At 43.0% G+C, this 25,832-nt stretch overlaps 1 protein-coding gene across 1 annotated transcript in view; it reads right to left on the bottom strand.

Annotated features, from left to right (window-relative positions):
- The window catches only part of slit3 (slit homolog 3 (Drosophila)), a 192,938-nt gene continuing 167,106 nt past the window's right edge, over positions 1–25,832 (bottom strand). Inside the window, exons 24-38 of the mRNA XM_068325452.1 lie at positions 24,351–24,422; positions 24,193–24,275; positions 24,008–24,088; positions 23,386–23,510; positions 21,015–21,112; positions 18,347–18,486; positions 15,860–15,953; positions 15,297–15,434; positions 14,567–14,807; positions 13,310–13,440; positions 3,560–3,714; positions 3,200–3,360; positions 2,934–3,091; positions 2,599–2,804; positions 1–2,507 (exon numbers count right to left, since the gene is read on the bottom strand). Of these exons, the coding sequence (XP_068181553.1) occupies positions 2,254–2,507; positions 2,599–2,804; positions 2,934–3,091; positions 3,200–3,360; positions 3,560–3,714; positions 13,310–13,440; positions 14,567–14,807; positions 15,297–15,434; positions 15,860–15,953; positions 18,347–18,486; positions 21,015–21,112; positions 23,386–23,510; positions 24,008–24,088; positions 24,193–24,275; positions 24,351–24,422 (2,137 nt within the window). The 3' untranslated portion in view covers positions 1–2,253. The remainder of the gene's footprint in view (positions 2,508–2,598; positions 2,805–2,933; positions 3,092–3,199; positions 3,361–3,559; positions 3,715–13,309; positions 13,441–14,566; positions 14,808–15,296; positions 15,435–15,859; positions 15,954–18,346; positions 18,487–21,014; positions 21,113–23,385; positions 23,511–24,007; positions 24,089–24,192; positions 24,276–24,350; positions 24,423–25,832) is intronic.

Genomic DNA, 25,832 nt, shown 5'->3' with positions numbered 1-25,832 from the left:
TCAATAGTACTTTAATTTTAACATTCAACATGAGTATCAATTATCATCACACACATAATCATGGTTGTCAATGTAAGACCTGGAACATGGGAATGTTGCAAATGACCGAAAACTGAGATTCTGTTCACAATGGAGGATGGAACCTTTAAGGTCAGGAAAAGATGAGGATGGAAGAAGAGGAGAAAAGTCTCAGGTGAAGAGATGTGGGACAAGGTAGAGGGGAAAGAAAATAAACGAGTGATGACGACAGAGGAGGATAATACTGATATGTCTCAAACCCTAAACTGAAAAGCTGTAATTCATTTGTGAAAGTGTGACAATTCTTTGTCCGTGTTGTAAACAAAGCAACGTTAGAGTAAACAATGCAGTAGTAGTTACATCATAGGGCTGTGTTATACTTTTAATGAAGTTAGTCATTTATAGAAATTTTGCTGTTCAACTGTTTTTCACTGAGTTCTTAATGTGGAGGTTTTGCTGAGATCAACCGGAGCCCTTCTTCAACCTCTGACCCATGACATTTAAAAAAGTCACGACCCTTCGCCTGACACTTCCTCGGATGACGTGCATCACGGAAGTATTTGCTCTTCCGTCTACATTTTAAAGCATAAGATGATCCACTGAAAGATCCGACCTACATTACATAACGTTATATATACACCTGTATAGTGTTAACATATAGCCCACTAAATGCATCACACATTAACACCGCCAGGAGGGCATAAGAGTGTTTTCTTGATGCTGCAGTTTCACGTTCTACATGAGACGATGAGGATGTCCTTGTAAACAAGGATCGTGGCGAGATTAAGGCTTCTTGATTTATTCATTCGTGTGTATTTAACTCCCATCGGAGAGAAGGATGCCTCTCTAACGTGAGCGCCGGTCTCTTTGGGACTTCAGGAAGGCCACCATATCATTTTGATCACATTGTCTGAAGGCAGATGTCAATCAGCTCCTTCATGCAACAAGACAAATTCCTCATCCATCCAAAAAAACAAAAACAAAACAAAACAAAAAAGGTGACATTCAGAGTCGACAAAGCTGTAGCGATACGGAGTATCAAATGTAAGTTTGTGTGTAATCTGATTACACTCTCATAGACTAAGGCAGGTACAGGCGGCACAATGGTGTCGGTTTAATGGTTCAGTCTGCTGCACAGTTCAGCATGAAGGAACGAGCCGCTAAAGCTGTCCTTCATCCTGGCATTAATGACTGCAATATGAAAGGGTTGGTTTGATTGACTTCCTGTTGCCACTTGAAAGCTATAAATTATGAGTTGAGCAGGGATCACTAAACAAATCAGTTTTAAACCGTGGTATTGAATCTCTGCAGCGCTAATCTGAACGGATTCTTCCGGTTCATGATCGACTCTTAGTAAAAAGTCTTCCAGATTTTCATGAAGTGTGTCGTGCAACAACAAACTATAGAATAACACAGTATTAGAACAAAGTGTTAAATCATCTCTGTGGAAGAGTCTGATCTTTTTCTTCTACAACTTGTGTGGAAGATGTCCATTATATAGCGAAGCGGGTAAGCGAGGCACGTACAGTTCCTTTTTCCTCCGAGAGAGACGGGCGACCGAAGGCCGCATCCTGTTCCTCACGGGGGAATCGAGGGAGCTCTTCATTCCCAGCCCCCACACCGCCCCCCCCCTTAATGTCCATAGCCTCTCACACATCAGCACTCACATTAACATCATGCAATTACACTGGAAAAATATAATTCATTGGGTTAGGGTAAATATTTATATAGATTTATACATACATATAAATTCATATACTTTCAAAGAATGTTAATCTATTTTTTGCGTTGTATTTTTTTTTTTCTGACATGGTACAAAATAACTTTTCATATTATGAAACAATATATAATCAACATATTAAAAAAAATCAGTCCTTTTATCATCTTTTAGAAAAAAATCCATAATAAAAATAAGTTCTATGTTTTTTCTCACTTATATCTTACAATATATTTTCTCTCTGTCAAAAAAACACGCGCATAATGTCCCATCTTTGTCATTATTTATTTATTTTTTTAATTGTCGTCGTCGTGGTTTTCTCTCGGCAGCAAATCGGAGGCGGTCGAAATGAATGCGAACAGAAAAAATCACGTTGATGGTAGGTGCTCATCGATGTGTAAAAAGTCCCGAGCGCCAGCCTTTTGGCGGCGTGTGGGATTCACAAAAAAAAAAAAAGAAAAAAAAAAAAGGCAGCAGTGGGTTTTTGCAGAACTACAAAGTAGGAAGACGTGGTGCTGTTACAACGGGCACTTGGAGCAGCCACATTCCAGAGGGGTTTCCAACTCCTCGGAGTAGGAGGTGCCGTCGGTGCAGCGGAAAACCACCTTCCTCCTCCTGGTCTTGGTGACGCCGCAGCAGACGCCCGTGGGTGCTGCCGCCTGGCAGGATCTGGGACAGTCCATCCGGGGAATCTTGTTGGTGGATGTGCAAGTTCTCATCGGGTGGTGGCGCTTCAGCTGCTCCCTCATCATCTCCCCTTGACACGTAAGCTCTGGATGGGGGACGCACAAGGACGTAGAATATTAAAAAAAAACGCTGTCCGATCTCCGTGATATGTATTATTCTACCATCTGACGTCTTACCCGTATCACAGGTGGGTCCGAAGTACCCCGTCAGACAGTGGCAGACGGGCTGCCCCGCCTCCGACACGCGACACTCGCCGTGTCCGCAGCGCTTCCCCCTGCAGGCGACGGGTTCCTGCCGCCGGTCGCAGTATTGACCCTGGTAGCCCTCTTTGCACTTGCAGCTGTACGACTGACCCTTGGGCAAACACAGGCCATGAAGGCACCTGCAGCGAGATTAAAAAAAAGAAAAGAAAAAAGAGCAGCGGACAGATTCAGGTCCAACCCGGTCAGCGCGCGAGACGTCCTGAGCGTCGACATCCGTGTCCGTCCGCACGCCCGCCGCCTCGGCTCACCTGCTGTTCTGACACGGGTTGGATGAGGTCGTCTGGTCGCACAGGGTCCCGCTGCGTCCTGGGGGACAATCGCACGTGACGCCCATCTCTCCTCCCTCCCTGCACCCGCCTTGAGCGCACACACTGCAGGAATGACACCCGGCGAGGATGGCGTCACCCTGGCAACAGATGAAAGAGGGGAGATTTGGGTTAAACTACAAGGGATATGGAATAATCATGTGACACTCCTTGATTTGTTTAATTTGACCTCTTCTCGTGGGTCTTACCTTGCCTTCCACCCCTTGCGGTTGCCCGTCTCCAGCCGCTCGGAAACTGAGGTCTTGAGGCTCGCCGTTGATTCGGACGTTGTGGATGCAGCCGTTAAAAGCCTGGGAGGAACGTTCGGGACCGGGTCGTAAACCCGAGGCCACCACCTGAGATGGTACGCCTGTGAAAAAGGAGGATGATGAGGAAGAGAAGAAGAAAAAAAACAACTAAATGAGAATTGAGAAAATAAAGGGAAAGAAAAAAAATCTGTGTGTAGAAAACACGTAATCATAACCGCATAAACCAGACCAGGCAGAAACAACAGTGACGTGTGTGTTCAAAACATGCATATGGATGTGTGTGTGTGAGTGTGTTTATACCTCCTATGTAAAGTTGGGTATTGTGGTCGACGGAGGGCTGACGTGCCAGCTTGCCAAGACTCTTTGGGGCACCGTTGTCCACCACAAGACTCAGAGAGCGGTTCTGTATCAACAGCTCGACCGTGTGGAAAAGCCCATCATTCACAGACTCCACACTGTCACACGCACACACACACACACACACACACACACACACACACACACACACACACACACACACACACACACACACACACACACACAAGGGAAAAACAAGGAGAACGTTTTTGAGTGTGGTTCCTGTTATGATAAATTGCTGTTGAATTCTACACCAGACGGGGGCAATTAAGGAGGAAAAATACAGCAAATTGGAAACGCTGGACGTAAAACAGACGCCAAACAATTTTCTCTTGAGTTCTGTTGCGTTTTGAAAACGGACCAAACTGAATGAGAAAGAAAAATCTCTGCTGAAGGGGCTTTCTTCTGGATGTAAAAGCGGGCGATGGTGTCGTCGGTGTGCGCGGTCGCGGATTAAAATCCGGCCTTGACTGCAGCGTCCCAGCATGGAGGTTGAGGGGCGAGACTGAATTTACACACTTTAAAGGGGGGTGGGGGTGGAAGGGCTCCCTGATATTGATCTGAGCATTAAATATTCCCACTGACAGCGGGAATGCAGTGAACTGGAATCATGACCTTTTGAACTGCGTCCAACCCCAAGGGGACAAACGTGAGTGCTCGTGTGTGTGTGTGTGTGTGTCAGAGATTCCCCACTCATTGGTTTTAGCTGGAGGGGAGACAGACAGCTATAGAGACAGTGGTTTGGCACAGCTGAAAGATGGAGAGAGAGTAAGAGTGAGAGACAGAGAGGGAAAGAGAGGTGGATGTCGGGGCGGTGAGGCTGACATTGTGTCCGTTCTACCAAGTTCACTTTCGTCTCCGAACGGAACACAGAAAACACAAAAGAAGGAGGGACGCCACTCTTTCCGTCGGTGGTCGGCTGCCGACTCCCTCGTCTTCCACATCAGGACAATGCATCTCTTTGTCTGCTGTCGTTCACTCGCTAACTCGCCGAGGAGCCTCTGGCGAGCTCTGATTGACGGTTGTTTGTGGTGTTGGGATTATAGCGACATTACATTAACAGCCAATGGAGCGAGGTTGTGAGTTCTGGAGGCGGGCCAAAGCGACTTTCATAGTAAATGCTGACCACACGATGGAGCGGATAGAGAGAACAGAGTAGATGGATGGAGGGCAAGAGATAATGGTTGTTAAAGGGATGGAGGGACGGGTTATAGATATGGAGAAGAAGAAATAAAAAGGAATGACGAGGGACAGGAATGAGGAGGAATTGATTGTTTCACTACTATTAAACCATTTTCTGCTGTAATTTATCATTTTTTAATGACACACATCCATTTAACACGTAATACAAAACCAACGATTTCATAAATGCTCAGAATAAGACCTTTAGGTTAACTTTATGACCTGGAAATTGGAATCTGAAAAGCAGATGAATGCACACATTGGTAACCATGGATGACAAATAAAAAACCCCCCATAATAAAACATAATAAAGATGTGCCGTTCTTTTGGTTACTAAGAGCTCTTCCTCCACTGCAGACAAGCGGCCCAGACACATGCATGGCTTCCATTAGGAAGCCGTGTAATTTAATAATGACAGCAAACACGCCTGCTGCAACCAAGCAAAAACCTCGTTCTGCTAATCTGTAAGATTAGCTTCCTGTGTCGCTGCCCTCCTCCATCTTTACTTTGCATTCCCTCTTTCTCCTTGGTTCTACTCTTTTTCTTCCTCACATGTTCTTTCTTCATCCACCTCTTTCCCATTATCTTCCTTTCATCCCCTTATTACTCCTGGTGTCTCCTCCTCTCTCCTCTTTGTTCTGATGCCCCCTCTGCTCCCCCCACCCCTCCCTAACAACAGTCATTTGCTCCTTGGAGACGTCTCCTCTTTCACTCTGAAGCGCTCCATCCCCTTTGGAATTTGTTCTGAGTCTCTGTGAGTTAAAGAAACAAGTGGATCACATCGCTTGTAGACGTTCTCAAATTTCACGCACATGTTTGAACTTAACGCACTGGATAGAGCAAACACACACACAAACACACACTCTGGAGAACCCTGCTATGACATCAAAGGTCCACTGGGTGGCAGTAGAGGAGTAATGTTCAGACCTGATATAGCTTTGTGTGTCTGTGTGTGTGTGTGTGTGTGTGTGTGTGTGTGTGTTTTGATGTTTGTCAGAACTCGGGTTCAGAATCAGTGTTTTAGGCTTTCAAAATAAAACTAAACATTATGTATGTATGTGTAACCTAAAAGGAATAATAAACATTTAAAATGTATTCCAACTTTTTTTTTTTTTTTTTTACAAATACTTATCTTGCGCTAAAGTTTTGAAGCTACCGTATTTAATGACATATTAGTATTTCAGGTCTTTTCAAGCTGTTTTGGCGCCGCGTATCATTAAAAACACGTTTTGGTGGAACTGAATAAAAACAAACACACAGCTGTAACAGATTTCCACGCTTCCCTCTCTCTCCCTCTCTCTCACGTTTGTGTTGGACCAAACCCACAAGGGACCTCAACTTTTTTCTTCTCAGTCTAGAATAAACCCTGAGAGCACACACACGCACACGCACACACACACACACACACACACACACACACACACACACACACACACACACACACACACACACACACACACACACACACACACAGAAGAACTTCCTAAAACACTGACACTGTATAATCTTTTTTTTTTTAATATAGCTGAATCAAACACAAACAGAGGTAAGAGCGGTTAACTGCATGTCAAACTGAGAAAAAAAAAACAATATTTGGATTAGAAACAACTGTGCAGATCAACTTCCATCTAATTAGACACCACTATCATTTACTTGCAATGTCTCTAACCACACTTGTGGTGCGAGTGTGTGTGTGTGTGTATGTATGTGTATGCGTGTGTGTCTGCATGACCGTGGGTATCTGACAGTGAAACTTTCATGCATGTAATTGTGGAACTTGTCTTTCTGCGTTCATACAGGTGTGTGTATGTGTGCACATCTGAATGCCTTAGCCCTTGTACGCTTGAAGGTTGTGTATTTGCGTGAATATACGTGCACGTATGTGCATGTGCGCATGTGTGTGTGTGTGTGTGTGTTTAGCAGCCCAGTCTGATTAAACTGATGTTCAGCAGACAGGCATCCCAGTCCCATAGTACCGTGGTAACCTCAATTAGCCAGTGCTGAGACGGCAGCTGCAGAACGCCAAGCTCCTCCGCTGTTTTCTTTCCCTCTTTTTTCATCTTTCCGTCCACTTCAGATGAAATGTGCTCTTTATAGGAGCGGATTCGTAGCGTTTTGATGTTGTGTTTCAGGTCTATAAGGTTTCACTCTTGCCTCTAAGTGTTTTAAACCCATAATGCTCAAGGACTGTCTGATTGTTTGCTTTAACCACAGCGCTGTGGTTTGAAAGAGGCCGTTTCTGGTCAGACATTCAGTCACTTTATTCAGCTACATGTGGGTATTAAATTATTTTTTTATCTTCACAGAAGTATGGATGATTATACTTCGCTGCAGCCTTTAGAGACAGATTCCACTATGTTTTATTTCTATGACTTTCTTTGGGACCTCATCAGCAGATACTGACCACCTCTTTATTGCTTTCATTTGATCTTGCCTTACTCACTCATTTTTATACTATTTTACCATTTTATACTATACTACAATGCTGTGATCATCAAAGTACAGTATTTGTGATTCTGAAATAATACCCATTTCCCCTGTTCAAGCTGATGTCACTAAATTTTAATACGTGTCAAACATGCTGTATTTTGGTGATTTGTGGACCAACTGGAGTTCAGTATATGATTCCAGATCCTTCAGCACAGACTCCTAAGCCACCAAAAATCTTATCCACTGAGACATATAATCCTTTACCCCTTCACTTTTTATGAAATAAAATAGCTATCAAACACTGCATAAGAGTAACCGGTAAAAACACAAAAATAGTGATTTTTTTAAAGTGCAAGTTCCAACAATCCACTCATGCATTCATTTTCTCTACAATAATCAAGTTTTCCTACAAATTTTAAAGCCTAACATGGTTATTTGTGGAGATTGGCTCTGCTTCTATTTGCAAAGTATTCTGGGATTTTCTACCACTACCTTCTACCACTTTGATTTGAGTCTGCATATGAAAGCACTTTGTTTGCAGGCCTGTCTGGAGGGTTAGATGACCACTACCCCTCCATACCTGAAAGACACGGGACACCACCCAAGACAGGAACCAACAAAACAGAGTCTCAGGGGTAGGTCCTGTCCTCTTCCGTGTCCTCCTCTGCATCCCTTCGCATCTTTTTTCCATCCAAACCTCTCCCTAGATCCCTGTCCTCCTTTCCTCCACTCTTCCTAAGGGTCCTTTTCCTCCTCTCATGAACACCTCCTTCCATCCTCTCCTCACTGATCAATACAAGCTGATGTGCTCTCTTTGATGCAGCTGGAGATTAGAGCGGCATTAGTAAAGGGTAGCGCATTAAAACACAACAGGCACACCCCCCGTCTCTCCTCCTGCACACACAGACATGTTCATGTATTACTTGGCATGCATAGCCATCCACTGCTAATGAGGGCAGTGAAGGGCTCAGACGTCCTGGTCTATCTCTGGTTCTGTCACTCTCCTGCTGTTTGCATCGTTCTGCCTCTCTTATCTCGATTCCCTGTGTTCTAATCTGATTTCTCCTCTTCGGCGTGGGCCGTACCCCCCGTCCACACGTCATCTGGTCAGGCGTGTGCATGTTTGCACGGACACGCCTTGCGTGTTTACAAGTTGTTCGTATCTTTTCTGTATGATTGCGGTTCTACTTTTGTCTACTTGGCGGCGGCATGTCCAGAAAGGGGGGAGCGGAATAGAGGTGGCACAGACCTCAGCCGAAATCTGATTGGCCGATCAAAGTGCCAGTCCATCATTCAGGCTATCCTGAATGATGGACCAACTTTTTGAAAGGAATTAGGATTTTCTGTTGCTTACTTTTGGATGTACAATTTATTATTGAGGGATTTAAGAATATATTAAACAGAGAACTTTATATCTGTAATATTTCTAAATGTAAAATGCTGTAAAACCTCAGTCAAAAAAATAAGCCGTAGCACAGAGTTGGTAAATGGGTCTTTTATCTCAATGCTCTACCCCTTTCTGTCATAGTGTAAAGTCATCCTATAGTCTTAAGCTGTTTATTTATCATTTCAAACTAAATTTCCATCTCACAGCCAAATTGCAATTGATAAAACTAAGGTGGCGTTCATTTACCATTCTATAACCGCTAGCCGTCTTTCTCAGGCCTTGATTCCTACATTTCAGCTTGCTGTCAAGACCCATCTTGAATGTAATGCCCTTCCTGGTTTGCTGGTTGTGTATCCCTCACAGATAACACTCAGAATCAATCCAGGGGATGGCATCGGTCCCTGGCTCGCAGTTACGCAATGGCAGAAACCGTACGGACGGAGCCACGTCGTGAATCTCGTCAGAATTGCTGTGCTCAGATTGCAGCGGTTAAACGGTTGTGCCATCCTGGGGAGTATCAGTTGAATGGTGGCAGGAGGGTTCTACTGGGCCCGTCTGCCCATGTGGTTTGAGTCAGTTCATAACGCATTTCCAAATTAGGGCAGATAAGACAGGTCATTTGCAATGCTCAGACTCATGCAATCAAATAATGGCACATACAAAGAATACATAGAAGCTTGTTGTAAGACGATCCTCAGACTTGGAGACGAGCCTTGTCTTTTCCAGATTGCTAATGCTAAACATAACATGGAAAGAACTGTTTACTTAGCGCTTAGCATTAGTAAATTCAATTCTATGGTCTCTGTTTCTTTCTCTCACTTCCAATTGCTAACTTTTCTTGTCATCCATGTGGACTTTCTCGTCCTCCAGCTCTGGCTCCCTTGTTCAATCTTTCCTTTCCATGCTACTCTACACTATTTTATCCCCTTCTTTCTTAATCTGTCTCGCTTTTATACATTATTTCTCTGATTCTCTCATTTTCATGAACTCTGACTGCCGCCCCCACCACCCCCTCCCCCCTCCCAGGCGTGGCCCGTGTCAAGTTAACAAGACCAGACAACGATAATTCTCTGACTCACTCTGTGGTTTACTTTTCCCCTCTGCTCTTCCCCCGTTTCACTCCATCCCTCTGTCATCCGTCGCGCCCCTCAGCCATGCCTCATGCTCCTTTCATTCCCGCCGCTTCTATCCATCTGTTTTAGCCCTTCCGTTTTCTCCTCCGGCGGGCGTCCCATTCTACTCAGTTATCTCTTTATCTCGTTGTCTGCTCGCTCAGACACGCCCTCTTTCCAACATCACTCCATCCATCTGTCTTTCAGGCTATTTCCCTATCTGCGGCTGCCTCTAAACGGATCAATCTATCTTGCCGTGCATCCATACGTCCCACTGACTTTCCTCTTCTCCCTTTTAATCAACCTTTTCAACTCCGTCTCCTCCCCTCCCCATCTGTGCCAGAGCCTAATTAAATTCACCCCATCATTTCCATTCTTTTATTCGATTCTTCCTTCCTCCCTGACACTCCTTCCTCTTGTCCTTTCATGCATTGTGAACATGAGCACATACTTATATTTGGGGCAAGTGGCTTCTACACTTCTACCCTCCCAGATTACAAAACAGTCTCCTTCATATTAAGAACCAGAATGTCACTGCAGAGATGACAAACAAACAAACAAAGGATGGTAAGTTGCTGCTATCTATCCAAATGACCTTGTGGAATACATCCTTCCCACTGAAGTTCCTTTGAGCAGGTCGTGGTCTGAATGCTTCAACACAGCATCACATTATTGTCATAATGAAGCCGTTTGTATGCATCAGTTTATCAAAGGTCAATGGAGGTAGAATTGAATTTCACCTCGATCGAAATAATAATAATAATAATAATAATAATAATGCTACTCTATAACAAATAACCTTTATTAAGCCACTCTGAAGCACCTCTGATTATCTCATCACATTACAGCTCCAGCAGTAGGTATGGCTCACAGTCACTGCAGCGCCAATGCAGAACTTCTGCCTGCAGCCGAAATTTAAGGACTGAGCAGAATGCATGTGGTTGTGAATGCAGCATAAAGAGAAACGCGTGGCTGCTCATGCCCTGTTTTGGGCTGTATCAGTGAATCACTCTGAAATAAACAGGAAGTAATCCTCAATTATGTCACATCATCAAACATTTGACTGAATTCTGGTTTTCAGAGGAAATAAACTTGTGAACATAAGAGTGGCGAAAAATATTACAGCACACCAAGAGGAGTTTAAATGGTATATTTATGTTATATGTATTTTTTAATGTGCACATGATTTCTTTTTGAACACAAACGGTCAAACTATAAATATAAACGTAGATACGTAGTTCTTATGCTGAAACACTCTCGCCCTTGACTTCATTTTCCTTCTACCACCTCTGCTTGCAGAATCTATTATATGGAGCTACATCCTAATCCTAAAGGCAAATTTATTATGAACTGACGGTGTATTATTATCAGAAGCAGTCAGGCAACCGGCTCCTCCTCCTCCACCTCCTCTTCTTCCCCCTCCTCCTCCTGTGACCTTGTCTCTATCGATAAGTTAAAACTACAAAGGCAGATGTCACAAGAAAACAGACTGAAATGTACAGAAAGTCTGGTGAGTAAGAGTTTTTATCCTCCATCCTCTCTCATTTCATTCAATCACACTTATCAGTCTCTCTCTCTCTCAATCCTTCTATCCATCCATCCTTCCCTCTATCACGTGCAGTTGTCATCCTTACCCTGGTGATCATTCAAATCATTCATGCAATTTTATACACTGGAATCATCCCCTTTGTGTAGTTTTGTCATGAGAATGGGATCATTTTAAAGAAGATTGGCCACCTCTGTGTCACTCCAGTGGTCGCAGATTTGATTTGACAGGTTTTTAAGATCTTTTTTTGAGCTGCACGAAATGTTGAAAGTCATTTTTCCATCCGTCTTTAACACCTTCCATTAGCTGATACTTCAAAAAACTCTGGAAACTTCAGCTCTATTTGGACCGGCAGGGCTGTACCTACTCCATGCCATGTGTAATAGACTAATCTCCAGGTTATTATGCATAAACAGCCTGCAATACTTAATCAAGTGCAGAAACTGGTGGCCAATCATTCCGTCAGTCGTCTTTTGATTTATTGAAAGACGTGTGATGCGTTATTTCTTTTTTTTCCCCTGACTGATCATGCGCTTCAGCTGCAAACTAAAAACCCTTCCACACCGTACATTGTGCATCCTTCTCACATCTCTCTCTCTCTCTTTCTCTCTCATCCACAGAGGGTGTAGACAGAGAAGCAGACAGAATCAATAAGAGCCAATCAGCACCAGACGAAGATGGACATGTGCTCTTTGTCCCCTCTTTCACTGTCTCTCTCTCTTTCTCTCTACCCCAGCAATAAACCGGATACAAAGTAAAGCTTAGTTTAGCTGTCTTTAACCTTTTCTTAGCCATAGTTGTCCACATACAATGGATTGCATCTATTATTAAAGAAATAATTACATTTTATGCTACGACAAAAGCCCTGAAGCAGAGATTCCTCCCACATCACCACCACCACCAACAACTGCATGAAACTGTAATAATTCCCTGTACAGACACCATATAAACAGCATGTTTATTTAAGGTTGACTTGTGTGACTCAAATGTACTTTGCTGTTTGGTATTTTAAGAAGATAAAATGAATTTGAATATTCGAAAGAGAGTAGTATGTAACGTTGACTGATCCCTGCATTGGGAGCTTGTGTCGGTCTGTTTGCAGAATTTCTGCATACATTGCACAAAAACTTTCTCTTCCCTCCAGTTAACCACAGAAAATATTATGACGCTCTTTTCCCGGATTACCTTTGCTGTTATCATACTGTGCCGCTGCGTATCCATTCCTATGAATCAGTGAATACTGTAGTTGATTATATAAAATCCCACGGCTTTCGCGGACTAACCCGTTGAATGAGGGCTTTTGTTTCTGCTGTTTGAAGTTTTACCTTGGGAGACTTTTAGTGGGTTTCACTCAAGGACACGACTGTCTAGTCGGGACTGTAAAGGAATTCTTCCGCCTTCAGTTTGATTACATAGCTAAGTGTTCAGACGAGAATCTTTTCTGGTTTATTTGTGTCCAAATCAGCACAAAAGTTCTTAAGGGACCATTTATAAAAACCTTGAAGGCTTTTAGAGTTAGTATATGTTTGCATGCGCAATATGGATATAGATGCTATTTACACTTCGAAGTTCTTTTTATTATTAAACTTGTTGTTCCGTGAATCTTGGAAAACTAAATTTTATAAAGTAAATTATCTTGATTCAACCAATGTTAATAATTCATTACAGACATATGGAATTTATGTTTTTATTAATGTTTAATTAACCTTGTTAGAATGAAACAGTAAATAAATATGAATGTGTTCTGCATACTTTTAAATGTATGGGCGTTTTGTTTTTATAAGCGTACTTAAATTACTTTCAACCCTTGTGTCATTTTAATCAGTACAAATTAACTTTGATTACTTTGTTATAAACTAACTCTAATTAAAGCACTTGACGTGAATGAATGAAATACTGCTGCCATTTTAAATATAAACCTGACCTTTAGAATAATATAATGAGTTTATAATAAACTGTTTATGAATTCGGCAAAACTTAATTAAACGTGGGAGTGCGAGTGTATTTTTGTGTGTGTTGTGTGTGTGTTTGTCTACCTATAAACAGTGGTGGGTGGGTAGTTAGCGATGTCGTAGATGAGTCGTATGTGGCCCTGGTAGAGCTCCAGAGCCAGGGGGTCGTGGTCCTCCTTGTACAACAGAATTCCGTTGTCTTTATCTGTGGCCACCTAGAGAAACAGACATCAACATGACACCGAGGGTTAAAAATCTTTTATAATTTATTATAATAATATTTATTTTAATACCATTTTTACATTTTTTTAGATATTAAAAGGCTTAAAAATATGGCATCAGCTAGTGGCTGGTCTACAAAGCTAAGTTTCTCAGATGTAGAAAAACGCCAAACGGAACCTGAGCTTGCTTTTAATGTTGCAAATGTGTTTGTAGCTCTAATTGAAAGAGTTGAAAAAGGCTTTTTGTGTCATAAAAAAAAAAAAGAGGTCAAGCGCAGGTTCCTCCCACACAAGACCCTTGACATGTCACATTTGCTGAAGCGTTCCGCCAGCGCTAAATAACTAACGAGTGGAAATGGGGCCAAGGGGCCGAGCACTTAACACTCCTGGCTTCCACGGCGAATGGCCGAGTCAACACCTGCTAACAAGCTGCTGGTGAAAAGAAAGAGAACGAGGCAGAGTAATGAAAGAGAGATATGAAATATAGGGATGGAAAGAGGGAGCGAGGATAGGAAAAATAGAAGAGAGGTTAAAAGAAACATGAAAGAAGAGAGAACTGGGATGCTGACTGAAAGAAAATGGGAAAAAGCATTAAAGAAAGGAAAAAAGAAACAGTGATTTATGAAGTGCTGTGGCCTCTCTTTTCGTTCTTTATTCCTCTCTTCCTCTCGGTCAGGGCCTCTGGGTAGCGTTTAAACAGCGTTAACTCTGACACTGAAAGCTCCTGGCAGACACAAGCGCGCGCGCACACACACACACACACACACACACACACACACCCAACAGGTGGTAATTATCAATTAGACAGGTTTCTGTTTCTCTTTCGCCGACTAACACTCTAATTTTCAAAAAGGAGGAAAATATGTCTCAATCTGGTTATAACTCTCAGGTGTTCAAAGAGCGAGCTCTGAGTGAATGTGTGTGTGTGGGTGTGTGTGCATGCATGACTGCTCAGTGGTGCAGTGGAAACAGAGGGTGTGGCTGATGTCTGCTATGTTTTGCAGGCATCTGATGGAAATGACATTTCCAGTTGAATTTTTCTATAAGTGTGTGAGAAGCGTCGGACGATGAACCGAAAGAAACCGAAGCTCGGCTGGGTCGCGTCAAAGTTGTTCCGTACCTGGAGTGAAATGTGCGCGGTGGGGCGGAGCTTCGCGCCCGGAAGCTCCACGTGCCCATCTCGACCCAGGAAGTGGACGGTGGCCATCTTGTCACATTTGTTGCCGTAGAAACTGGGCATACAACGGCAAACGGGCTCCCCGGCAACCACCAGGCACTGGGCACCGTTCTGGCAGTCTGATTGGTCGCAGGGGCTGGTCTGCAGCAAGATCATTGGTGGAGGGTTCTCACAGAACAGCCCACTGAGGGAAGATTGGATTCGACAGGAAATAACTTCAGCCTGGTGATTTAGTGCATCCCCCCCCAAAAAAAGCTTCTTCTTTTAGGAAATGGATGTGTTTTATTAGTAATCAAACATTATTTCTCACTGTATCTTCTTCTCCGGTATTTCTAAAACTGTTTTAAAATCTCCTCTTTTTGCCATTAAATTAAATTCTTCATATTCCTTTTTGTCCCATTTATTTTTTCTTCTTACAAGCGTAGCTATGACTTCTCTCTATTACTTTGTCCCTTGTGATGCATTTGTTTCTCTCATGCTGACAGCCTCTGCTATAATTAACCACATGGAGCTGCATCTGGTGCACACAACACACACACACACACACACACACACACACACAAACAGTGGACCCAGACAGTCTAATAATGAAGTGCAATCTGCATGCCCCCCCCCCCCTCGTATTGTCTCCCTGTCTCCATCCAGGCCACGTTGCTGATTCTGAGGGCCTCACCTGAAGCCCTGCCTGCAGACGCAGGTGTAGCCATTGACGGCGTCCACGCACTCGGCGCCATGCTGACACTTATTCTCCAGGCAGTCATTGTAGTCCTGCTCGCAGTGCTGGCCCACATACCCCGGCAAACACTCGCACCTGCAGCGTCATGGAAATACGGGTGGGATTACTGTGTGTGTGGGCGACAGGCCACCTGATTTAATGTGCTTTACTGCACAGAAAGGTTGTTAAGTAAAACTCCGTACTTCATGATTTCTAAAGAAAAAAATGTACTGTTTAGAATTTCTCAGAAATTTATAAAAGATTAATTACAGGAATAATATTGACTCAATATTTATATTATGATTGTAAAAAAAGAATTAAACTACATCAATTGGCATTGCGTTTTTGTTGAACAAAATGGTCTCAAAAGAGTCTGGTTTTGCGTATTTCAGTGACACCTCGACCAGAACATGTCATCTTTTAACACTCTGACCTTGTACGTCCTGCTATTTTGCTGTCACTTTCAGTGACGTGACCCCTGACCCCTCAAAGGGCTGACCTCATGTCAAGCTGTCATTCACCTGTAACTGCGACCAACATGGACACACTTGGAATCGTGCTGACAGGGGTCGAATCCATATAGACAGGGGTCGACCACCTCTTCGCACAAGTCACCTGAGAGTGAAATGAAAAATTTAGGTTTTCAGTCATTAAAAGATCTGATTTTAAAGCAAATAAAACAAGGAAGTAACAACATGAGAGACCAGACATTTTCAAATGACAGTGGGAAAAAAAAAAGGCAAACAGAGGGGTGGGAAAGATTATGTGTAAATGAGTGTATCTTCAAGGCCTCTGATAACGCAGGGTGTGGCTTCGTGCACACACACACACACACACACACACACACACACACACACACACACACACACACACACACACGTTATCAGCTCTTTCTCAGAGCTGATGGAGAGTAAGGTTAATGGGCTGGGTAACAGAGGCGCCACACACACACACACACACACACACACACACACACACACACACACACACACACACACACACACACACACACACACACACACACACACACACACACACACACACACACACACACACACACACACTTAAATACTCAAAGTGTGAGAATGGTGTGTATGAAAACAGCAGCTGAAGATACTAAGTAGAACAAAAGGGGACGACTGATAGAGGTCAAGACCATTCCCATCCTTCTGGGTCGGCTTTAGTTCCAAATCTTTAAGTAAAGTCTTTTCAGATGTAGACTCAAAACAGAGGCGCAACAAAAAAAATTCCCAGAATGCAACGTAACTGAAAGATGGCTACCGCTCCGGGCACAGAAGTGCACAAATGTAATAAATCATCACAAATAACCATGAAAAATGGTAAAAATGAGTTAAACTTTGGGACTGGGCCTCAGTCTCACCCTACCGCCGTACTCCACCCCCGTCTGTCTCCACCCCCCTCCATTCTTTGACTTACTTTGAAACATTTTATTCCTTGCTAAGGTGAGCTCTGCTCTGAAAATGGCATCTGATAGCTGCAGCATGTCTACAAAAGAGGTGTAATATGAAACTGTCTACCCGACGACGAGCTGCAGGATGTTCTATCCTTTGGACGCTCAGTCAGACGTGCTAATGAGGAATTAGCTGTGATACCTTAGCGTAATTAAAATACACAGTTGAGACCTTCGACAATTACTGCAGATAATAATCATGCCGGTCCCATCACACGGAACAAAATGTTGAGTCCACTCAGTGAGGATTTAAACATTATGGATGATCTTTCATTTGAAGGCAAATGAGCCTCTAGCAACTGGAAAAGGAATCGTCTTCTCCGAAAGTTCTCCAAGAGATTTGAGCAAAACTGGCACGCAAATGTTCTGTGAATGTGTAGCACCACCTTCAACTTGAATAATAGAAGGCCTCCATGACAAGGACTTCTAGAATAAGCCTTTCATTAAACATGTGGGCAGAGTCTTCGGAGAATGAACCCTGGTGGACTGGATGACCTCTTGACCTTTACAATATGGCCAACATGTCAAAATTACACACGACATCCTGCGTCACTTCATCTGTGAGACCGAATGAAGCATATTTTTAAATATTGGCACTCTCATTTTGCAGGTTGTAGAAACCTTATATCAGCTGTTTAAAAGGTCTCGCCTTAAATCTTGACCGCCCCCCACCCCCCCACCCTGCCTGTAAATGTGACCTGACAGCTCTGGCTGCTGAGTAGGAAGAAAGCTGAGCAACTAGCGAAAGACTGTCCTCTTAATGTGACACCTGATGATTGCGCCCCGGTTCACTGAGTCAAGCGGAGGTTCAGATCCAACGAACCCAGCTGTGTGTGTGTGTGTGTGTGTGTGTGTGTGTGTGTGTGTGTGTGTGTGTGTGTGTTAAACAGCTGTATGCGGTAAGGTGGCTGGCAGTTTTAGTAGCTGTGCCAACAATGATAATGACATGGTGCATGTATGGAAGAGAGTGTGTGTGTGTGTGTGCATTGATTGAGAACCAGTGTCAAAGGACAGCAGCTGTGTGTGTGTGTGTGTGTGTGTGTGTGTGTGTGTGTGTGTGTGTGTGTGTGTGTGTGTGTGTGTGTTAGAGGGTACTGTTAAAACTTTCCATCAGCAGTTTAGACTCAACTCACTGGACTCCACCGAGTGAGGGCTCTCCCTCTACCTCCCCCTCTCCCTCCCTTCCTCTCCCCTATCGGCTCTTTTCCCCTTTTCTGTTTTTCTGTGCAGTTTTCCCTTTCACCCCTCCCTCTCTACCTCATTCCCTCTCTCCCTCCTCCCCTCTTATGTGTGATTCCTCTTTCAGCCTCCTTACAGGAGCAGTTTCAGGTCACTGAGGAGAGGCTGTCCATTACTAAACTCCACATCCAGCAAAGTGGAAAATATGACTTTATGTGTGTGTGTGTGTGTGTGTGTGTGTGTGTGTGTGTGTGTGTGTATGCGGCAGCAGCAGACCCTCCCAGTCTCTCGGGGAACAAACTGACTGCGGGTTTCAGGAGGAAGCGGAATGACTGAGTGCAGGGATCGGCGTGTGCACCTGTGTAGTTTGGCGGACAGACGCAGGTGTAATTGTTGACTCCGTCCACACAGGTGGAGTTGTTCTCGCAGTCGTTGTCTTCGCAGTCGTCCGGGTTTATTTCACAACGTTGGCCCTCATAACCTGGCGGACACACGCAGCTACACACACAGAAACACACGCACACACAGGCAAGCAAAGAAAGACACACAAAGGAAACACAGTGTAAAACAAGAGTTAACAAATATGTTGTGTCACTCCTGAATTTACAGCATTAAAACAAGTTAGCCGGATAATTAGAATTATATAATAAAGTTAAAATAATACATTTTATAATTTGTGAAATGAAAACACTGTAAACCAGTCATTTAGAGTGTTAAACGATAATTACTGCTTTATGGTGAAAACGAATAATCATTTTGAGCCTAATTTTATAAAAACACCTGTTCACTCAACATTTAATCCCTTTGAGATGTTTTACCACCGTCACTAGTGAAACACTTTTAACTGCTTAATGCAGCTAATTTTGGATGGCATCCTCCACGGAATCTGTAAAAGAGTTATCATAGTGACCTCCTCCCCTGCTTCATCTCTGCTCTTCCTCTCACTCCCTTTTCTCCCAACAGATTTATTTCACAACCTTCTCCCCCGTGTTTCATCTCTCTCCCTTCTTCCCAGCCGTCACACATCAAACTTTTAGGCAAAGATCAACACATGGGGGTCGAGAGAAAACCGACCACAGGTGCTGGAAACTTGTTGATTCGAGCCACTCTTTTTGGATGAAAAGGAACGAGGTCATCCCGACACCATGAGCACGAGGAAAGTCATTTCATCACCAAAGAGCCCGAACAAGATCCTTCCTGCTCCCTTGAGCTGAAAGCCTACGACCTTAAATGTGATCATTATTGCTAATACATTAGCATCAGGTATGAAAACTCTTTTGTTCTGGGTTCAATGGCAGCATCCACATATTTAATACCGTTACAGCTCCAATGGCAACTTTAACATGATGATTGTCCAGAATGAAAAATGAGAACCAAAAGACAAAAGGAAAAGAACCGACAGGCTCAGAAACGTTCGACTAATCAGATCCCTGTCTTGACTTTTAAAGTACATAACATGACAAATGGCTTCCTGCTCATAGTTGGGGCTAATTGGAATTATTGGATATTCCCAAAATGATTGTGTCTCATGTTAAAATGTCAAAAGGGTCTGGTCTTCCAGTTTCTCTCTCTTTCTCTCTCTCGCCCTCTTTGTGTCTTTCTGACGGCACAAATATGTGTACCTGTATTGGTATTAACATTAGGAGAAGATCTATAAAGGATAACGGGATTCCTAATAGTATTACCACGCAGGACGTTAAAGGCCAGATGCACATCAAAGCTTTACAAATAAGCGATGGCCTTGTTAAGGGACTGAGGGAGGAGACAAATCTGGTTAAGATATTTATGGACATTTTTTTTTCAATAAAACTGCCTGTTTGTCTTGAGACTGGGACAAAGAATGATATTTTTATAGACACTGATGACGCTGGCAGGTATAAGAGTGCTCTCATATTCATTATACATGAATGATCTTACTTCCTTAACCCATCAGAGTCTTTATAGTGTATAAAATACTCAGTTTTCAATGTAGTTTCCTTTGGTTTAAGGGCTGTTTTATTCAAAAATCAACCCCTTTCAACAGGTTTAATTACTCTTGCTCCTTCCTGCTCAATAAGTAATTCTTTGTAAGACGACACGAGCAGAGCAGAATGTAGGGTTTAGTATTTTTAGGTTGCGGCCAAAGAAAATTTCAACAATTTCTTATAGCACTGCAAAGCAGAACAGAGGCCCAAAGGTGTGAGAAACGAGTCTTAGATGCTGCATCAGCTCCAGTCTCCACTCGTTCAACAAGTGCCACTGAGAGGCTCCTGACCTCCGGCGTCTCCGACGTAGCAGCTCTGCAGCTCAGAGCCGGCCTCTCATTGTGTTGGGGGGCTCCCGGGTGTGAGTGTGTGAAGCTGGAATGAATGGGAAACGGGCGAACAGAAGAAAAACGGAAGCAAGAGGAGGGCCGTGGGTTTCTGCTAATATTGCACATCAGTTTAAACCTGATGTATGCTGGTTCATAGTAATAGTAACAGTAATAATTATAGTAATTGTCCAAGGACAAAGAAAATCCTGCACGAGTCTATTTAGAGTTAGCTTTTTTTAGCCACACAATTGATGTTTTTGTGGTCATTTGAGGTAATTTTTGCGCATCTTTACCAAAAAATATTAAATATTCCTTAACGCAGATGATTAAGGAGGAGAATCCTCCCACTCAGCCCCACCAAGCGAAAAGAGAGGAAAAACACATCGTAAGGTCACAGCAAGTTCTTCTCTCCGTTGGCCAATGAGGCATGACTGTCCACTCTAATATCACTCTCTATAGATCTGGGGGAGACAAAGTTCATTTTTCCTTAAGATGAGAATACAGGATGGAATTTTTAAGACGCCTCCAATAATTGCTGCGCACAACAGGGTTTAAAAAGCAATAAGATCTGACCCACGGCGTAAAAACACTGCCTTCAGATGACCTTTCTTGTTTTTTTCTGGAAGAAAAACCCCAAAAGGACGGTATTGTAATTGGTTTAAAGAAACTCTACCGAAGGGGAAAAGAATAATCAGATGGTTGACAACTGGTGTTTAGTTTTATTTTTTTTTACCTGAAATGTTCTTCATGACCAGGATGAATATGGCAGGTTCCTCCATTTGAGCAGGGGAAACTGATACAGGCATTGATGGGGATTTCACAATGTTGACCCTGGAGGACAGGAAAATGAATTCATCAGCAACTTTTAATTTAATTATACAGTGTTGTCTAAAGCCACTTATTTTACAATGTTTGCTTTGGATGAATTGTGAAACACAGAACACAAGAAAGAACACAAAACATTACTTCACAAGTTAATAAATAATCAAATAAATGATTAAATTAAATACACAGTAATTCCCAGTGAGTCTTCATCTTTGCGTCCCTCTTCCTCACACCAACAATCAACATCTAACCAGCATCTTGTATTTTCTTCATGCACGCCTGCATGACATCATATCCCGTAGCTTAATTCATTGTTCTCCTAAATGTGTATCTGCTTTCCAAGTTAACATCTTATAGAAACACACACACACACACACACACACACACACACACACACACACACACACACACACACACACACACACACACACACACACACACACACACACACACACACACACACACACACACACACACTCCTGTACACAAAGCTCTGCGGCTGCAGTTTTCCTTTCAGCTCGCCGAACCTTTGGCCGGCTTCACACCCGCTTCCTCTGATCAACGCCAAGAAAAGGACGTTCAGGCTCGTGTTCCCTCTCCATCTGTCTTCATTAGTTCTTCCTTTTTCTTTTTCACTCTAGCTATTTGTTGTTTTCACGTTCTTTCTAAGGCTCACTTTCCCTCTCTTCTCATCTCTCACCATTCTGTGTTTAAAAGATGCATTTTGAACACTTTGTGAGCTGTAGTTTCACTCACACACACAGTTCTGAAAAGACGTTTTGTGCAGCGGTTTGGCAACATGAACGCAACACCAACCCGCTGTGCTCCTTCCTCTCCTCCTCCTTGTTCTTCTTTGTGTTTATTGACAAGTCGCACACAACTTTAAAAGGTCCGCACCACCTCCCGCTGAATCGGAGTGTGCGACTGTTGTGCTTGTTAAATCAATGAAAGCAAATCGATTTCATATTATCTGCTCTGTCTATCGCCTTCCATGTGGTTTTCCTGCCGGTATAGGAAATATACATTTACTGCTTATATCTCTTTTCTAATATTCTCTCCTGCATTTTAAGATTCCCTCGCTCCGTCCTCCTCCTCTCTAACCCCCTTTGTTCTCTGTGACTCCTTCTTTGATTCCTCAAACACATTTTAATTAACCTTGTCCCAGTGGACTCACAGAAAGAAAAACATACACACAGACGTGATGAACACACACACACACCCACACACACACACACACACACACACACACACACACACACACACACACACACACACACACACACACACACACACACACACACACACACACACACAAAGAGCACTGTTTCCCAGTCTGTGACCTTGGCTATAGTGATGTTTTAATTAAAAGCATGAGATTACGGTTGTGTCCTGCAGAAAAAAGCCCAAAGATTGTGAGGTGTGTGTGTGTGTGTGTGTGTGTGTGTGTGTGTGTGTGTGTGTGCGCACACCAGAGACCAGAAGTGTATCTTTGGAGTGCTTACACACTAAAACATACTGATTTCTACACACAGACAAATCCCTGAATTAATTGTCACATGTTACACACATGCTGTATATATTTATACGCTTACACCCACATATTATCTCGGGGTCATGGATGTGCACGTCTTCCTGAATGCAGAGGTCACAACCATTATCACACTGCTGACTTCTGATCAATCAATACTCAGGAGGCAGCCAGCTGCAACCATAATTACTCTATTGATAAACAGGTAGATACATTATGCATGCAAGGCTGAGGCTAAGCCTGATAATGCTGCTAGTCCAACTAGCTTATTCAGCACCCCATCCATCCATGGGATAACTTTCACACATGCAGCAAATTCCATGAATTGAGCAGCAAAAACCAATTTATTTGTCGCTGTGCTGTCTGGATCCTTAAAAACACCTGTTTTAAAAAACAGTTGGAATCACAAAATGCTAATTTATGTGACAGCATATGTAGCCTGGACCAGCATAAGGTGATAAAATAATAAAATATGGCAGGATTCAAGTACTGAAATACACTTTCTTTCTTAATGAGTGCAGACGATCGTAGAGGTAATGAATTTTTACCACTGAAAGTTAAGCCAACATAAACTTGCAAAGGGATAAGAAAGAAAACATACATGTGCATATTATTTGGTAAATTCAGAGAAAAAATTTGATTCATTCTCTACCAATTTTACAGGGATTTGATATTTCTGAATGCAAAAAACTGCATGTTATCTCAGGGTCTATTGTCCCTCGTAACGCCTTACCCCAACCTCTCATCTCACCTTAAATCCATACGGACAGGTGCAGTGGTAGGATCCAGTAGCATCGGAGACACAGGTGCCGTTGTTCAGGCATGGTGCCGCCAGGCAGGGGGCGCATTTTGACATCAGGCTGATGTCTGCCGGACCTGGAAAAGCATTTTGTGAGAGTATAAAAGGCCGACACATATGTATTTATTTATCTGAAGCTGAACACCACTCTTACAAACTTAATTTAATGGACGGTGTGCTGTGAAAAGTCCTCAAAGGATAGAAAAAATAAAGTGACATGAGCAGCAAACTGTGCCTATGCGTATTTTTCCGACATGTAGGATCAGTTTTCTTTAAGATTTTTGTTTTTCATATGTGTAAAACATCTAATTCCTTTTCCCCTCTGGTAGGTGCTGATCTTTATGAAATATAAGAGAAGATGCAGAAGGTTTTTCTGATGCTCATTCTTTATCTGTGAATAAAAGGAATCCTCAGAGACGGCATCACTGCTTGTTTTAAATCGCCGTCCTTGAAACAAAAAAAGAAGATGCTGTAGAAAGAAAGAAGTGACTCGCTCTAACCGTCAGGAAGAGCTCTCTGATTTAGCTCGGTAATAAAACAGATTATGAACTGAATAAAGAGAAAACCATCTTACCTTTGCACTGAAATCGGTTGAGCGGCGTTGTGAGGAGGAGCCTGTCTGCCATGTCAGGAGGTCCTGTGCAGCGAGCAATGCCTGCAAAAGAACACTCGATTGACCTCAACAGCAAACATGAGAAAGCATTCTACTGTATATCTTAGCTTTTTTCATAACCTCTACATTGTGATTGTTGTTCTTACCAGGTTCTTTGAAGCCTGCTTTAACCCACTGAGACAACCAGCGTAGGTCGCAGTTACAGTACAGGGGGTTGGCCCCGAGGGCCCTGGAGACACGCACAATGAAAAGCATGACCCACAACATCCCAGACATCCGAGCAGGTAGGAGGGGCTGTACTCACAGGTGGGACAGAGAGGTCAGGTGGTTGAAAGCTCCTTCTGGTATGGTTGAAAGGTCGTTTCCGTGGAGAGTGCTGAAAGAAAAAGACACGTGACCTCAGAGTTAATTGATCTGATTGGGGGGTCCGAAGTGTTTCTTTACAATCAAACTCTCCACAGGTAATTAAAACTGAAAGAAACAGTGTTTTCACCTTTCATGTCAGCATCCTAATAATTATTACTGATGCTTCCTTGAAGTCGATTTAACTGGTTTAGATTTAGATCTGTGTTTTTATGGCTCATATGCTATTATTGAATCTAGAATTCATGTTTAACAATCCAACTTCCTCACATTTGTCATGTCAGAAGGAATTCTTCTGGTTAATAATCACACCGACATATAAACCCTGACGAGCTGCATGCTAAATTATTTAAATTATTTGTGGTTCCTCAAATCCAAAAACACCATTATCCCTTCCTATAATGGAAAATAAATAAAATATTTATGAAAGAATAACACAAAATAAACAGAACAGCCGATTTTCACTGCTGTGGAATAAAAGTTTGGAATATTATCATCTGGCAGACTGCGATGTGTACCAGAGTGAGCTCGGGCATTTCTGTTAGCGCACGATAATGGTGTATGAAAGTTTTGTCTGAAACTCATAAAAGTGTGCATGCATGTGCATGTGTGTGTGTGAGTGTGTGTGTGTGTGTGAGTGTGTGTGTGTGTGTTTTCGGTGTGTTGCCTTTTTGATGTACTGTGAATTCACATTTCATTAAAGTGAAGGTCTGCAGTGGGAAACGACTATCAAGACACAATGATTGGAAAAGTGTGTGTGTGTGTGTGTGTGTGTGTGTGTGTGTGTGTGTGTGTGTGTGTGTGTGTGTGTGTGTGTGTGTGTGTGTGTATGTGTCTGTGTGTGTTTGAGTACAAAACTTGTGTGTGAGTTCTGGTCAGTTTGTATCAGAGTGCAAGTAAGTTCACAAGCTTGAGCACGCGTGTGTGTGTGTGTGTGTGTGTGTGTGTGTTTGTGTGTGTGTCTGTACCCGTGCATCTATGTTTGGTGGTGTCACAACCCCCCGCGTAAGACTGGCCCAGGGGGGTTGTGGGTAATGAGGAAGTGACAGTGATGGCTGCCTGGCAACCAGTTGCTATGCGGGAGCGGAGAGGGATTGGTCCCCACGGCAACATCAACAAAAATGAAAGGAAGAAAGGATGGAGGAAGAAAAGACCACTAAATTTCTGCAGGGTGAAACCCTCACTGGAGATACAGCCAACTTTCAGGGAGGGGGACCAGAAACAAAGATGACTTCTTAGGGGGCAAAACAATTGGTAATATATAAATAAATGAAAAGATTGTGGTCAAATAAAAAATCAAGAGGAAGTAAAGCTCTCCAATCAGTTTTTTAATGTGGATGTTGTATTCAAGTTTAAAGGTATTTGTTCTTAGTGGGAAAACAAAACATTTGCACCAATGAGTCGACAGAACGGAAAGATACAA

This window comes from Antennarius striatus, chromosome 10 (genome assembly GCF_040054535.1).
Source record: "Antennarius striatus isolate MH-2024 chromosome 10, ASM4005453v1, whole genome shotgun sequence".
Taxonomy (NCBI): domain Eukaryota; kingdom Metazoa; phylum Chordata; class Actinopteri; order Lophiiformes; family Antennariidae; genus Antennarius; species Antennarius striatus.
Note: the sequence above shows the minus strand (reverse complement) of the source record. Positions and strands in the feature narration are given on the sequence as shown.